The sequence below is a fragment of the Ursus americanus genome, chromosome 2 (assembly GCF_024610735.1).
Source record: "Ursus americanus isolate L20-20 chromosome 2, mUrsAme1.1.p, whole genome shotgun sequence".
NCBI classification, from domain to species: Eukaryota; Metazoa; Chordata; class Mammalia; order Carnivora; family Ursidae; genus Ursus; species Ursus americanus.
In genome coordinates, this window is record NC_142128.1 from 73,711,128 (window position 1) to 73,724,563 (window position 13,436).

Consider the following 13,436-nt stretch of genomic DNA (forward strand, 5'->3'; position numbering starts at 1 on the left):
GCGATGGCATTGAAAGCATAGATCACTCTGGGCAGCATAGACATTTTACAATGTTTATTCTTCCAATCCATGAGCATGGAGTGTTTTTCCATCTCTTTGTGTCTTCTTCCTCAATTTCTTTCATTAAGTGTTCTGTAGTTTCTAGAGTATAGTTCCTTTGCCTCTTTGGTTAGGTTTATTCCTAGCTATCTTATGGTTTTTGTTATTATTGTAAATTGAATCAATTCCTTAATTTTTCTTTCTTCTTTCACATTCGAGTGTATAGAAAGGCAACTGATTTCTGTGCATTGATTTTGTGTCCTGCCAAATTGCTGAATAGTTGTATGAGTTCCTGTAATTTGGGCATGGAGTCTCTTGGGTTTTCCACATAATGTATCATGTCATCTGCAAAGAGAGGTAGTTTGACATCTTTGCCAATTTGAATGCCTTTCATTTCTTTTTGTTGTCTGATTGCTGAGGCTAGGACTTCCAGTACTATATTGGACAAAGTGGTGAGACTAGGCATCCCTGTCGTGTTCCTGACCTTAAGGGAAAAGCTCTCAATTTTTTCCCCATTGAGAATGATATTCACTGTGGGCTTTTCATGGATAGCTTTTATGATATTGAGGTATGTTCCCTCTATCCCTATATTTTGAAGAGTTTTAGTCAGGAAAGGATGCTGTATTTTGTCAAATACTTTTTCTGCATCAATTTGGAGGATCATATGGTTCTTGACTCTTCTTTTGTTAATGTGATCAATCACATTGACTGATTTGCAAATGTTGACCCACCCTTAATCCCAGGAATAAACCCCACCTGGTCCTGGTGAATAATCCTTTTAATGTACTGTTGGATCCTATTGGCTAGGATCTTGTTGAGTATTTTGGCATCCATGCTCCTCAGGGTTGTTGGTCTGTAATTCTCCTTTTTGATGGGGTCTTTGGTTTTGGGTTCAGGGGAATGCTGGCCTTATACAACACGTTTGGAAGTTTTCCTTCCGTTTCTACTTTTGCAACAGCTTCAGTAGAATAGGTATGATTTCTTCTTTAAATATTTGGTAGAATTCCCCTGGGAATCCATCTGGCCCTGGACTCTTCTTTTTTGGGAGGTTTTTGATTACTGTTTCAATTTCCTTGCTAGTTATTGGTCTGTTTAGATGGTCTATTTCTTCCTGTTTCAATCTTGATAGTTTATAAGTGTCCAGGAATGTATCTCTTTCTTCCAGATTGCCTAGTTTGTTGGCATGTAGCTGCTGGTAATAAGTTCTAATGGTTGTCTCTATTTCCTTGGTAGTGGTTGTGATTTCTCCCCTTTCATTCATGATTTTATTAACTTGGGTCCTTTCTCTTTTCTTTTGGATAAGTCTGGCCAGAGGTTTCTCTATCTTGTTAATTCTTTCGAAGAACAAGCTTCTAGTTTTGTTGATCTGTTCTGTTGTTCTTCTAGTTTCTAGTTTATTGACTTCTGCTCTAATCTTTATTATTTCTCTTCTCCTGCTTGGTTTAGGCTTTATTTGCTGTTCCTTCTGCAGATCCTTTAGGTGTAAGGTTAACTTTTGCATTTGGGATTTTTCTAATTTTTTGAGAGAGGCTTGCATGGCTAGATACTTCCCTCTGAGGACTGCCTTTGCAGTATCCTATAGGTTCTGAACCAATGTGTTTTCATTTTCATTGGTTTGCATGAATTGTTTAAGTTCCTCTTTAGTTTCCTGGTTGGTGCATACATTCCTTAGCAGGATGCTTTATAACCTCCAAGTGGTTGGGTTCCTTCCAAATTTTCCCTTGTGGTTGAGTTCCAGTTTCAATGCATTGTGATCTGAAAATATGCAGGGAATAATCTCAATCTTCTGGTACCAGTTGAGACCTGATTTGTGACCCAGTATGTGATCTACTCTGGAGAAAGTTCCATGTGCACTCGAGAAGAATGAGTATTCTGTTGTTTTAGGATGGAACGTTCTGTATATATCTACGAAGTCCATCTGGTCCAATGTGTCCTTCAAAGCTCTTGTTTCTTTGTTCATCTTCTGCTTAGATGATCTGTCTAATGCTGTGAGTGTTGATGTCTCCTACTATTAATATATTGTTATCAACATGATTCTTTACTTTGGTTAAAAGTTGGTTTATGTAGTTGGCTTCTCCCATGTTGGGGGCATGGATATTTAAAATTATTTAGTTTTCTTGTTGGATAGAATCTTTAGGTATGATATAGCATCCCTCTACATCTCTTACTACAGTCTTTGGTTTAAAATCTAATTTATCTGCTATAAGACTTGCTACCCCAGTTTTCTTTGGAGGTCTGTTGGCATGATAAATGATTCTCCATCCCCTCACTTTCAATCTGGAGGTGTCTTTAGGTTCAAAATGAGTCTCTTGTAGATAGCATATAGATGGGTCCTGCTTTTTTATCCAATCTGAAACCTTGTGCCTTTTCATGGGAACATTCAGCCCATTCACACTGAGAGTAACTACTGAGAGATATGAATTTAGTGCCATCGTATTGCCTGTAAAGTCCCTATTTCTATAGTTTGTCTCTGTTGATTTTTGGTCTATATTACTCTTGGGGGTCTTTCTTTTCTTTTTCTTTTTTTTTTTTTTTTCATAGAATCTCCATGAATATTTCTTGCAGGACTGGCTTAGTGGTCACATAGTCTTTCAGTTTCTGCCAGTCCTGGAAGCTCTTTATCTATCCATCTGTTCTGAATGACAGCCTTGCTGGATAAAGTATTCTTGGCTACATGTTCTGCTCGTTTAGTACCCTGAATATATCTTGCCAGCCCTTTCTGGCTTGCCAGGTCTCTGTGGATAATTCTGATGTTATTCTGGCGTTCCTCCCTCCGTATGTAAGAAATCTCTTCCTCCTAACTCCTTTCAGGATAGCTTTCTTGGCTCTAAGATTTGCAAACTTCACTATAATATATTGGGGCATTGATCTATTTTTATGGATTTTGGAAGGGATCCTCTCTGCCTCTTGGACACTAATGCTTGTTTCCTTCCCCAGATTAGGGAAGTTTTCAGCTATGATTTCCTCAAATATACCTTCTAGTCTCTCTGTCTCCCCCTTCAAGGATCTCAATAATTCTTTTTTTTTAAGATTTTATTTATTTATTTGACAGAGACAGCCAGCAAGAGAGGGAACACAAGCAGGGGGAGTGGGAGAGGAAGAAGCAGGCTCACAGCGGAGGAGCCTGATGTGGGGCTCGATCCCATAACGTTAGGATCACGCCCTGAGCCGAAGGCAGACGCTTAACGACTGCGCTACCCAGGTGCCCCAAGGATCTCAATAATTCTGACACTGGAACGTTTCATGGCATCATTGATCTCTCTAAGTCTATTCTCATGGGCTACTAGCTGCCTATCCCTATCTTCCTCAGCTTCCTTCCTTTCTATCAGCTTATCTTCTAGATCACTAATTTGTTCTTCCGCCTCATTTAGACTGACTATTAGAGTTTCCAGTTTAGACTGCATCTCATTCATAGAATTTTTAAGTTCAGCCTGAATAGAGCTCATTCCTGCCCTTAGAGATTCTATATTGTCACTAATGCTTTTCTCAAGCCTAGCTATTGACTTCATGATTGCTACCCTGAAGTCTATCTCTGACATCTTGCTTATATCCGTATCCATTAGATCTATGGCAGAGGACAATGTCTCTGGTTCTTTTCTTTGTTGGGAGTTCCTCCTCCTAGTCATTCTGTTGAGGGATGGTTGAGGGAATGTATAGAGTCCAAAATATCAACCAAGAGCCAAGCAAAATGCACCTTCGAAAAAATACAAAGTGGTCAAAAGCTATCACAGATCTGCCACCAAAGCCAAGATGATCCAAAACAATAAAAAAGAAAGAGAAAAGAATAGAAAAGAAAAGAGGGCGGAAAAGGGTGGTGGTGAGGGGCAGGGAGAGAGATTATAATCTCTCAGGGTGGACACAGCCGGGTGATCTGCCCATTCCTTCTTGATTTCTGGTCTGTGTATTAGAAGACACTATATCCCAAAATTGCAAAGAAATCAGAACTTACATATATATCAAGATAAAGTTGACTAGAGTGAAAAACAGGCTAGTCTGGGGCATAAATCTATAAAACATATATGTGAAAAAAATAAAAGTTAAGAAGGGACTTAAAAACATAGGTTGGGAAATAAGAATCTATTTGAAATGGGAGCAGTGTTACAAAGGAGAAAAAAGAATAAGAAAAGAAACAGAAAAGAAATGTAAAATTTTAGCCTGAAGTATAAACGAGTTGTGAGGGAACACCTGGAGCTCCCTATATTATTTTCCCCTGGCGCTGGAGTTGTACAGTCCTGTGGGAAATAAGCTTATCATTCACCTGCTCTTCCAGTCTGTCTTCTGGGGGAGGGGCCTGCTGCCCGGCTTCTCAGCTGTCTTTGCCTGGGTGGAGCTGCCCCGCCCCTTGTCAGGGGGATGGGCTTAATGTGAGCTGGTTGGCTGCCCGGCCTTTGTTCCCTGGCATCTGTCCGCTCCTCTTTAGAGGTTCAGAGCAAATATGGCGGTGTGGGAATCTCCGACCGGAGCCACAATGTCGCGGTCCCCCTCCCCCCAACAAATACTCCAGATCAATCGTCTCCACCTCTGTGAGTACCAAACTCCACAGACTAGCGCAATTCGTGCCCACTGCACCTCTGCTGGGAGAGTCACAGGACGGCGAGCGCCTCGGTGCCCTGTGACTCCACACTGCCAGCGGCCGTGGGCTCGCGCGTGCACCCTCCTCCACAGCTCCTACCTCACGAGGGTGCCGTCCCCAGCGTCTCCTCATGGGCCACACTGCCCTGAGAGCCGTCCCTGTCATGGGCGCAAGCCGTTCTCTATTTCCCCTAGGATGTCAGACAGCCAGAACCTTCTAGTGCTTTTCCCGGTGGTCACGCAGAGGGCGGTCCCCCTATGGCTCAGCTCTCCGTTTACGGTGCCTGGAGCTGAAAGTCCTCTGGGCTCGTTGACCATAACCAGTCTCCCCGCTCCACTGCTTGGGCACTCTATCAGTTCGGACTCCCCCGTGCTTTCTGAGTCTCCTGGAATCCTGACACCACAATGATCCGCCTAGAATTCTGCCCTATTTGCCCCCATGCCCTTTTCAGAAGGGGGTGCCTCTTACTAGAGGAGATTTCTAAGGGTCCCAATTTTTTTGCTCTGGTGTTATATCACTTTCCTGCGGCTGGCTTATGGAGGCTCCCTCCCCCCTCTGCTTATCTTCAGATATTTCCCCCGGTTGATTCAAGTTTCTGCACCTCCTACTTTGTAAAAGTAGCTCTTTCTCTGCTTGTGGAGATCCAGATAAATCTTGTTACATCTCAGGTTGACTTCATTTGTGTTCAGAATGGTTGGATAGATATAGATATAGATATACAGCTAAATTCAAGGGACCCCTTAAAACGAGGTCCCCTACTCTGCTGCTATCTTGTCCCCCTCTGTCATGAACTGTTTATGGGAGTCTTAATGACCTTGGTATTATGTTCCAGCACCACTGACAGGTAAAAAGCATGGACAGCAGAGCACTTGTCCTCAGTATATTTCGAGGACTCCGTGGCAGGCAGCTAATATCTGTCACCCAGCAAGGACCCGGAGGCAATCCAGGCAGGCGCTGATCTGACAATAAGCAGATGTTTTAGGAGGATGGGCCTCCAAAGAATCCTCTCTGCTCACCTTTTCCTATTTTTCCTAGATAATTTGGCTTCACTCATCAATACTGTGGATATGCCACAGGCGTCATTCAGGAACATTCCAAATGTGTTGGCCCGAAACAGCAGTCTCTGATGTCTTTCCTCCCGTTCTTGGATTTACCAACTTGAATCAGGAGCTGTTTTCCTCCTGGTGCCCTAGAGAGGAGAGTGCTGCGGTGCCCTAGAGAGCAGAGCTCCTTACAGAGGCAGACAGGGAGCTGTCAGAGGGCAGGTGGCACAGATGACCTCCTGAAGGTCGACAACCAGAGACGCTCATTATTGCTCTGTCCTCACTGGAAACCGCAATCTTGCCACAAGTTCTGATTTTGCAGCTTCTGTCACCTGAGCAAGCCAGTGAGCTGGGCTTTTCCACCTGGGATTTCACTGGGCCATAAACTGCATTTTGGCAGAAGGGGAGAGAGAAACGGTGCGCTCACCCAGTCACTGCTGCTTCTGTTCCTCAGGTTCCACTTAAAGGGCAGTTCTGCTAGTTACTGCGTCTTGGTTGGAATGGAAAGCCTTTGGAATCACAGTGTTCCTGTGTGTGAACGTGAGTACAAGGAATGCCTGTTCAGATCGGCCTCTCCCTCCTTGTTTTGTTTGCTTGTTTGTCCGTTTGGTGTGTTTTGCCTATAAAATTCCCTAATATTTGCCCCTCTGTTGATCTTCACTTTGGATCGACATCTTTCTTTGTTGCAAGGATTGTTTCTGGGGGAAATAAATCTGAGCATCGCGAGTTTTGGGGATCATCCTATATAAGCGTCATGTGTGCTACAAATGGAGAGAAATTCTTCATAGGCAGAGGGAAATTTAGATCCTGAGGCATTTTTTCTGTCAAAAATGATAGCATTTCATCCTTGCCTCAATCTTCTATTCATTCCTAGGCTCAGTCTTTTTGAGAAATTTTTTTGAGCACCTGCTTTGTGACAATCACTGTTCTAGACACTGGGCATACAGCTGTAACAAAACAGACTAGGACCCTGCTTTTGTGTTGTTTACATGCTTGAGTAGAAGGAAAGAGAAAAAAATAACAAACAGGGGTGTCTGGGTGGCAAGGTCAGTTAAGCGTCAGACACTTGGTTTTGGCTCTGGTCGCAATCTCAGCATCATAGGATCGAGCCCCACATCAGGCTCAGAGCTGAGCTCCGACTCTGCTTGAGAGTCTCTTTGCTTCTTCCTCGGCCTTTCCTGTTTGTGGCTTCTCCCCCCACCCCCAATAACTAAATCTTTAAATATAATGACAAGGAAACACATAAATAGACTGTTTCAAATAATACCAAGTGTTATTACTAAAATAATTAGACATTGGGACTACACCTGTAAAGAACACAGACTAGGACCTTGCTTTCCTGTTGTTTATATTTGTTTTTAAGAGGACAGAAACATAATGTGTTAAATTCAAGAACACTACTAATATATTCAATCTGCCCATTTATTTTTTCATGAAATCAAGCAGGATGTTGCTTCATCTTCTGATCATAACTATTAAAAAATCCGTGTGTATAAAATAGAATTTTTCCAATGAATATTTTGCTCTAAAGGTGTTTGGAAATTTTGTATTGATTTATATCATGAAACTTGATAATTTTATCCTTCATATCTGGAAGTCAGCTATTTGAAAATCTTTACTTTCCTTGAATATAGTTAAGAAGCATGAAAGAAAGAAAAAGAATACTCCCATGAACCCAGATATACCAAAAATCAATTACTAGAGTGTAAACATTGGTTAAGCTATTCCACCTTTTGATTATTCATAATTCTCTCAAGCTACGGTATCCTCTTCCTAAATACAAATCAAATCAAAAAGGGAAAGAAGTTTCTCCAGATAGCTACACTCAAAAGAAGAAATGTGTATTTCTTCAATGAGAAAGAAAAAATGTAAAAACCAGTAAGTATCTCAAAAGTCATAACATTTCTGCATCTTCTGGATCCTGCATAGGACCATTGGGATGTTTCACTCATTGTGATGGCATTACTATAACCGTCCATGGTGTTTTTGACATAATAGCCTCAAGTCGTCATGAAAAGATTAAATCGGTGATAGACAAATAGAAAATGTATAATATATTTTGAAAGATTTCTCTGGTGTGAGGATCCTTGGGTTCAAAGAAGATTTTCTCCATCTTTTACTTAACATAGTACTTGATACAGAGTAGGTCCTCAAAGAATTCCTGTTGAATTAATGGATAATTTTCTTATTCAATGGATGATTTTCTTCTCAGTGGGGTTAAGAAGATTTTTGTCTATTTTAAAAGAATGAGCTCTCAATTACCCAGAAGTCTTAACTCTCCAAAGAGTTCAGGATGATTAAGTCCCTTCTGAGTTTTGATTTCAGTGTCATTTCATTTAGAAGCATCTCAACAGAGACTAATATATTTATTTTGTGGTTCATACTCTTCTTGAGAGCTAATTATTTAAGTGGTAACATAGTCACAGCATCCCATAATTGTGGAATCAACTCAGATTAAAATGTTAACGTTGTAATGCAACTTACAGCACTTGTGTTTTTTCCAGAAATCTTTTGTCCAAATCCTCCGTCTATCCTTAATGGGCACCACACCGGAACTTCTCAGGGAGACATTCCCTATGGAAAGGAAATTACGTACACGTGTGACCACCACCCTGACAGAGGGATGACCTTCAACCTCACTGGGGAGAGCACCATCCTCTGCACAAGTGATGGTCAAGGGAATGGGGTTTGGAGCGGCCCTGCCCCTCGCTGTGAACTCGCTGGTCCTGCAGGTCAGTGCACATTTCCCTATGCCCCATATAGATCAGAATATTTAGGCAAGAGCCTCCCTGTTTCTATGGGGACAGTCATTTTTGCTTGGGAATGTGGCTTTCCTATAAAACTCAGACACACAGAATTACCTGCTGGGCAAATAACAGCTGGGTTCTAGATGTGCCAAGCTGTGTCCCAACTGGTGGTACTCTGATGGCCCTTCCCACTGGGGTGAGGAGTGTGGGATAGTGAGAAGAGGAGGAGGGAGAGAGTGGGGAGAATCAGTGAGGCCCAGACTTTATACAGACTATTTTCAAACACTAAAAACTAACGCCAAAGAAAACACTCTTTCCTGCCACCTCTATTCCAAGTTGTATTTTGGGGTGCCTGGGTCGCTCAGTCAGTTGAGCGGCCCATTGGGTCTAGATCTCGGGGTTGTGGGTTCAGCCCTGCATCGGGCTCCCTCCTGGGCATAGAACCTGCTTAAAAAAAAAAAGTTGTATTTCTATTGGACAGATGGGTGTGCAGAGCAAAAAACACATGGTGATGGCTGTATTTTACTTCAGATTTGATGCAGTGGAAATAACTAAAGACACTCCGATGCAGGGGTTTGTATTCCTTTTGCTCCTTTTAAGTGTTCTGCTCAGCCTGTGACTGCATTTTGTTGACCCTTTGTCTCACTTTTGGCAATGGGAACTCAAGATGCACTAGAGAAGTGGAGTTCAAGCCTGTGCTCTTGGCAACTCCTTCCTTTTACCTATCAGTCTGGCATTAAATGACAGTGCCTGACAATCGGGGGCTCGTTCGTGGCTGTGATTGTCCACACAAGCTCTGTGCACCAGTGAGGACAGACCGCACTGAAGGGGTCCTTTATAGATCGGGGTGGTACTCCCCTCTGATGCCATTTGCAGATGGAGAATACAGGTGATCCTGTTTAAAGGCTGAGAGGTCTACATTAAAAGAGTCAGTCTTCCCACTGAACGGTAGATAAGTAGTGCCTTGGGACCTGCCTGCCTTGGGTCTTCCTGATTAGCAAAGCATTTAAAATGTTTATTTTATCTGTATCATATTTTTAAAATTTCTATGTTTATATAATATCTACCCATCTATTATATATTTTATATGTAGATATACATATATATTTATACATATGAAATTATTAAATACATACAAATACTGAAATATATTTAATATTTTACTTAAAACAATATATGTAATATAATCTAATTATATTTTTGTTATATAACAATGTTATATATGTACATTACATTATGTTTACTTACATAACATGACATTACAATTTGTTATATAATTAACATACATAATTGCATTATATATTATATATAATAGCTTTATTAAGCTATGTAATCTGAGTAAAATTTAATATATAGTATTAAGTTGTTATGGTTTATGTGGTTTATAATTTATAATATCCATTAATCTGTATAATATATATTTTACAAAATATATTGTAATATACTAAATTAATATGTCATATATAGCATACCACATTATCTATTAGAATATATAATATTATAGATTAAATTAGATTATATAATATACCAATTATACTATATAGTATACTAATATATGAATATATAAAGATTTTTCTTTATATAAAATATAAATATATAAAATGTTTTAAAGTGCAGGCTCTTTCTTTCGTTACTGATAGAGATGTTTAAATAAAACACTTGCAGATCTTTTCATAAAAGAGTAGGACATGCAGAATGGAGAGCAGAGTGTCCTCCAGGTTGACGATTTATGTTTGACCAAGGACATGGAAGTAATAATAAGTAAATTGTGGTTCTAGCACAGAATAAATCCATCTGCCTTGAATGGAGAGTTTGAATCGGGAGTATTTCCAAGTGGACTGTGTCACCCAAGACAAAATCACAATGTGATGACGATATACACCCACCAGAATAGCTAAAATGTTAAAAATTGACCATACCAAGGGTCAGCAACAAGGTGAAGTACCTGGAGTCACTGCTCCTTGGTAAAATGATGCAACCACTCTGGAAAGCAGTTTGGCAGTTTCTTAAAAAGCTACACACAAATGTGCCATATGACTAGGCATTTTACTCCCAGGTATTGACTCAAGAGAAATGAAGGCATCTGACCACACAGAGACTTGGGCAAGGATTTTCACAGTGGCTTTATTTGTACTAGCCAACAACTGGAAACAATCCAAATCCAAAGGACATTCAACAGTCAAGTAGGCAAACTCGATCAAGGGGTATTTGTACTACTGGATATCACCCAGCAAAAACAGAAATAGTTTTTATATATGCAACAACCTGGACGAATCTCAAAATAATGATCTGTGTAAGAGCCAGACCAAAGAAGGGGAAAAAGTACAAACCAAGTGAGTTGGTTTATAGGAAATTCTAGAAAGTCAACTCAATCTGCAGTAAGAGGAAGCAGGTCAGAGATTGCCTAGAGAAGGGGGTAGAGAGACAGAGGGTTGATAAAGCGGAATGAGGACACTGGTGTGGATGTGATGGAAACATTTCCTGTCTTGATTGTGGTAATGGTTTCATCGTGCACACGTATGTCAAGTTCATCCAATTGTATACTTGAAGTATTTTTGAACTATTGTATTTAATAGATCATAAAGCTATGCAGAGGTGTTTCTTTATATAAACTATGGTAGGTCTTGAGTTTATGGAGTTCACATTAATATATTTCTTATAATTTGAGGAATTGGGAATGAAGGAGGAAAAGGAAACCAGATCAAGCTTTCCGTAGTGAAGGCTCCCATGTTCCTTTCTATGCTGGCTAGTATCCCAATGTACAATTTTTACTTCTACCTCACAGTTAGTAAGGAGAAGACACTAGGTTCAAGTCCGGTCTCTGTGAGTCCAGTTTCTAACACTATACATTGTTACCTTTTGTATTCGTTTCTTATTTCTGCTCTAACAAATTACCACAAACTTTATGGCTTACAACAACAGAAATTTATTCTCTTATGGTTCTGGAGCTCAAATTCTCAAGTGGGTCTATAGGACTGTGTTTCTTCTGGAGGCTCCAAGGAGATCAGGTTTCCTGGCTCTTTTCTCTTCCAGAGGCTGCCCGCATACTTTGGCTCATGGCCACCTTTCTCTACCTTCAAAGCCAACACCGCAGCATCTTTAAATGTCCTTCTTCTGTCTTTGATCCTTTGCCTCCCTCTTTTAAGGACCTTCGTCATTGCACTTATGGCCACCCAGCTAATCCAGGATAATCTTCCCATCATGAGATTCTTGAGGTAATCACATCTGCAAAGCCCTGATGTCATATTAGGTCACATTCACAGGCTCTAAGGATGAGGGCATGGATGTCTTTGGGAGCTCGTTGTTTAGGCAACCACACATTTCTCCAGATTTTCAAAATCCTAGCTGAGCCTGCTGAGGGAATCTATTACCATTAGGGTCCAGCTTAGTAGCAAATGGCTGTAGCCCAGCAAACAGCTGGCGGTGTGTACGTTGAATATGACTAATGGGAATGTAAAATATATGTAGAATTTAAAAACATAATCGTGATAGAACAGAAGACAGGAAGGAGGTAAATGGAGTTAGCATTATCTATAGTTCTTTCATTTCAGGGAAATGATAATTGTCCAAGGCACGTTAACATGGTAAGGATGCATGTTATCTTTAACGGAGCTGTAAAAGAATGTGTAACAAATAATCTAATGAGAAGAAATAACAATAGGGACTCCTGGGTGGCTCAGTCAGTTGAGCATCTGACTCTTGATTTTGGGTCAGGTCATGATCTCAGGTCACGCTCAGCAGGGAGTCTGCTTGAGATTCTCTCTCTCCAGCTCTCCTCTGTCCCTCCCCCTGCTCAGTCTTTCTCTCTTTTAATAAATAAAATCTTTTTTTAAAAAAGGAAATAACAGTAAATTAATAAATATAATTCGTAATCAAAATGAGGCAAAATAGAAGAGAATAAAGAACATAAGAAAGAGGACAAGTAAACATCAAATAGTAAGATGATAGATCCAATCCTAAATACATCAACAGTTCTATTAAATACAAATAGACAAACCCACTTTACAGACAAAGATTAGCAGAGTGCTGCATTTCCCAAAATGTGGGCTGATGTGCTCTGGGAGCCTCCAGGACCGCACAGGAGACCTATGCGCCATTTTTATTTTGGGGGGGAAACAGCGGAACTTGGTATCTCTCAGATACTGTGTAACTCTAGCTACCTGTAGCTCCTGGCTACGTTAGAGGCAAGCGATTCCATTTATTTTATTTTATTTCTTTCTGTAGGTTCCTCTTGATGACAAGAAATGTTGGCAGAACTGGGTTTTTAACAGTGGCTGTGATTAAGTATCAAATGAACGTTATTGTAGAATAAGAAATGAGGTAGTGGTTTACAGTTGAATTCTAAGGTTTGAGAAGTTGAGCAGTGCTCAACATAGTTATTAAGAATTGTGGACAGGGTCGCCTGGGTGGCTCAGTTGTTTAAGTGGCTGACTTTGCCTCAGGTCATGATTTTGAGGGCCTGGAATCAAGCCCCACATTGGGCTCTGCACTCAGTGGGGAGTCTGCTTGAGATTCTTTCTCTCTCTCTGCCCGTCCTCCCTCTCATGTGCACTCTTTCTCTCTCTCTCTCTCTCTCAAAATAAATAAATAAAGCTGAAAAATGAAACAAAAAGCTCCTTTCTAAGATCACTGCTGAGAGAAGCAATCATTTTAACATTAGTAAGGTGCTCTTTTCTTTGATCACATCTATGAAGCATATTGGGAAAGAGGAAGCAGAGTAGAAGTTTCTCCGTTCACTGGGATGTCACTGTGGTCTTGGCCTCCAGGTAAATGCAAAGCCCCGGAACAGCTTCCCTTTGCCAAGCCTGCAAATCCGACTGACGAGTATGAGTTTCCCATTGGGACATCTTTGAAGTATGAGTGCCGCCCTGGTTACCAGAAGAGAGTGTTCTCTATCACCTGCCTACCGAACTCAGTCTGGTCAAGCGCTGAAAACATCTGTACACGTAAGTACCTCTGGACTGAGAACTCCTCTGTGTCAATCAAGCATCCATAAGAGCTGATTCAATTCTTCAGATTTTGGAACTAAGACAC

The 13,436-nt window shown here is 40.8% G+C and overlaps 1 protein-coding gene across 1 annotated transcript in view; it reads left to right on the forward strand.

Annotated features, from left to right (window-relative positions):
• CR1 (complement C3b/C4b receptor 1 (Knops blood group)) overlaps positions 1-13,436 on the forward strand; it is an 86,518-nt gene that overhangs the window by 21,754 nt on the left and 51,328 nt on the right. Inside the window, 3 exon segments of the mRNA XM_045787784.2 lie at positions 6,110-6,195; positions 8,160-8,387; positions 13,169-13,348. Of these exon segments, the coding sequence (XP_045643740.2) occupies positions 6,110-6,195; positions 8,160-8,387; positions 13,169-13,348 (494 nt within the window).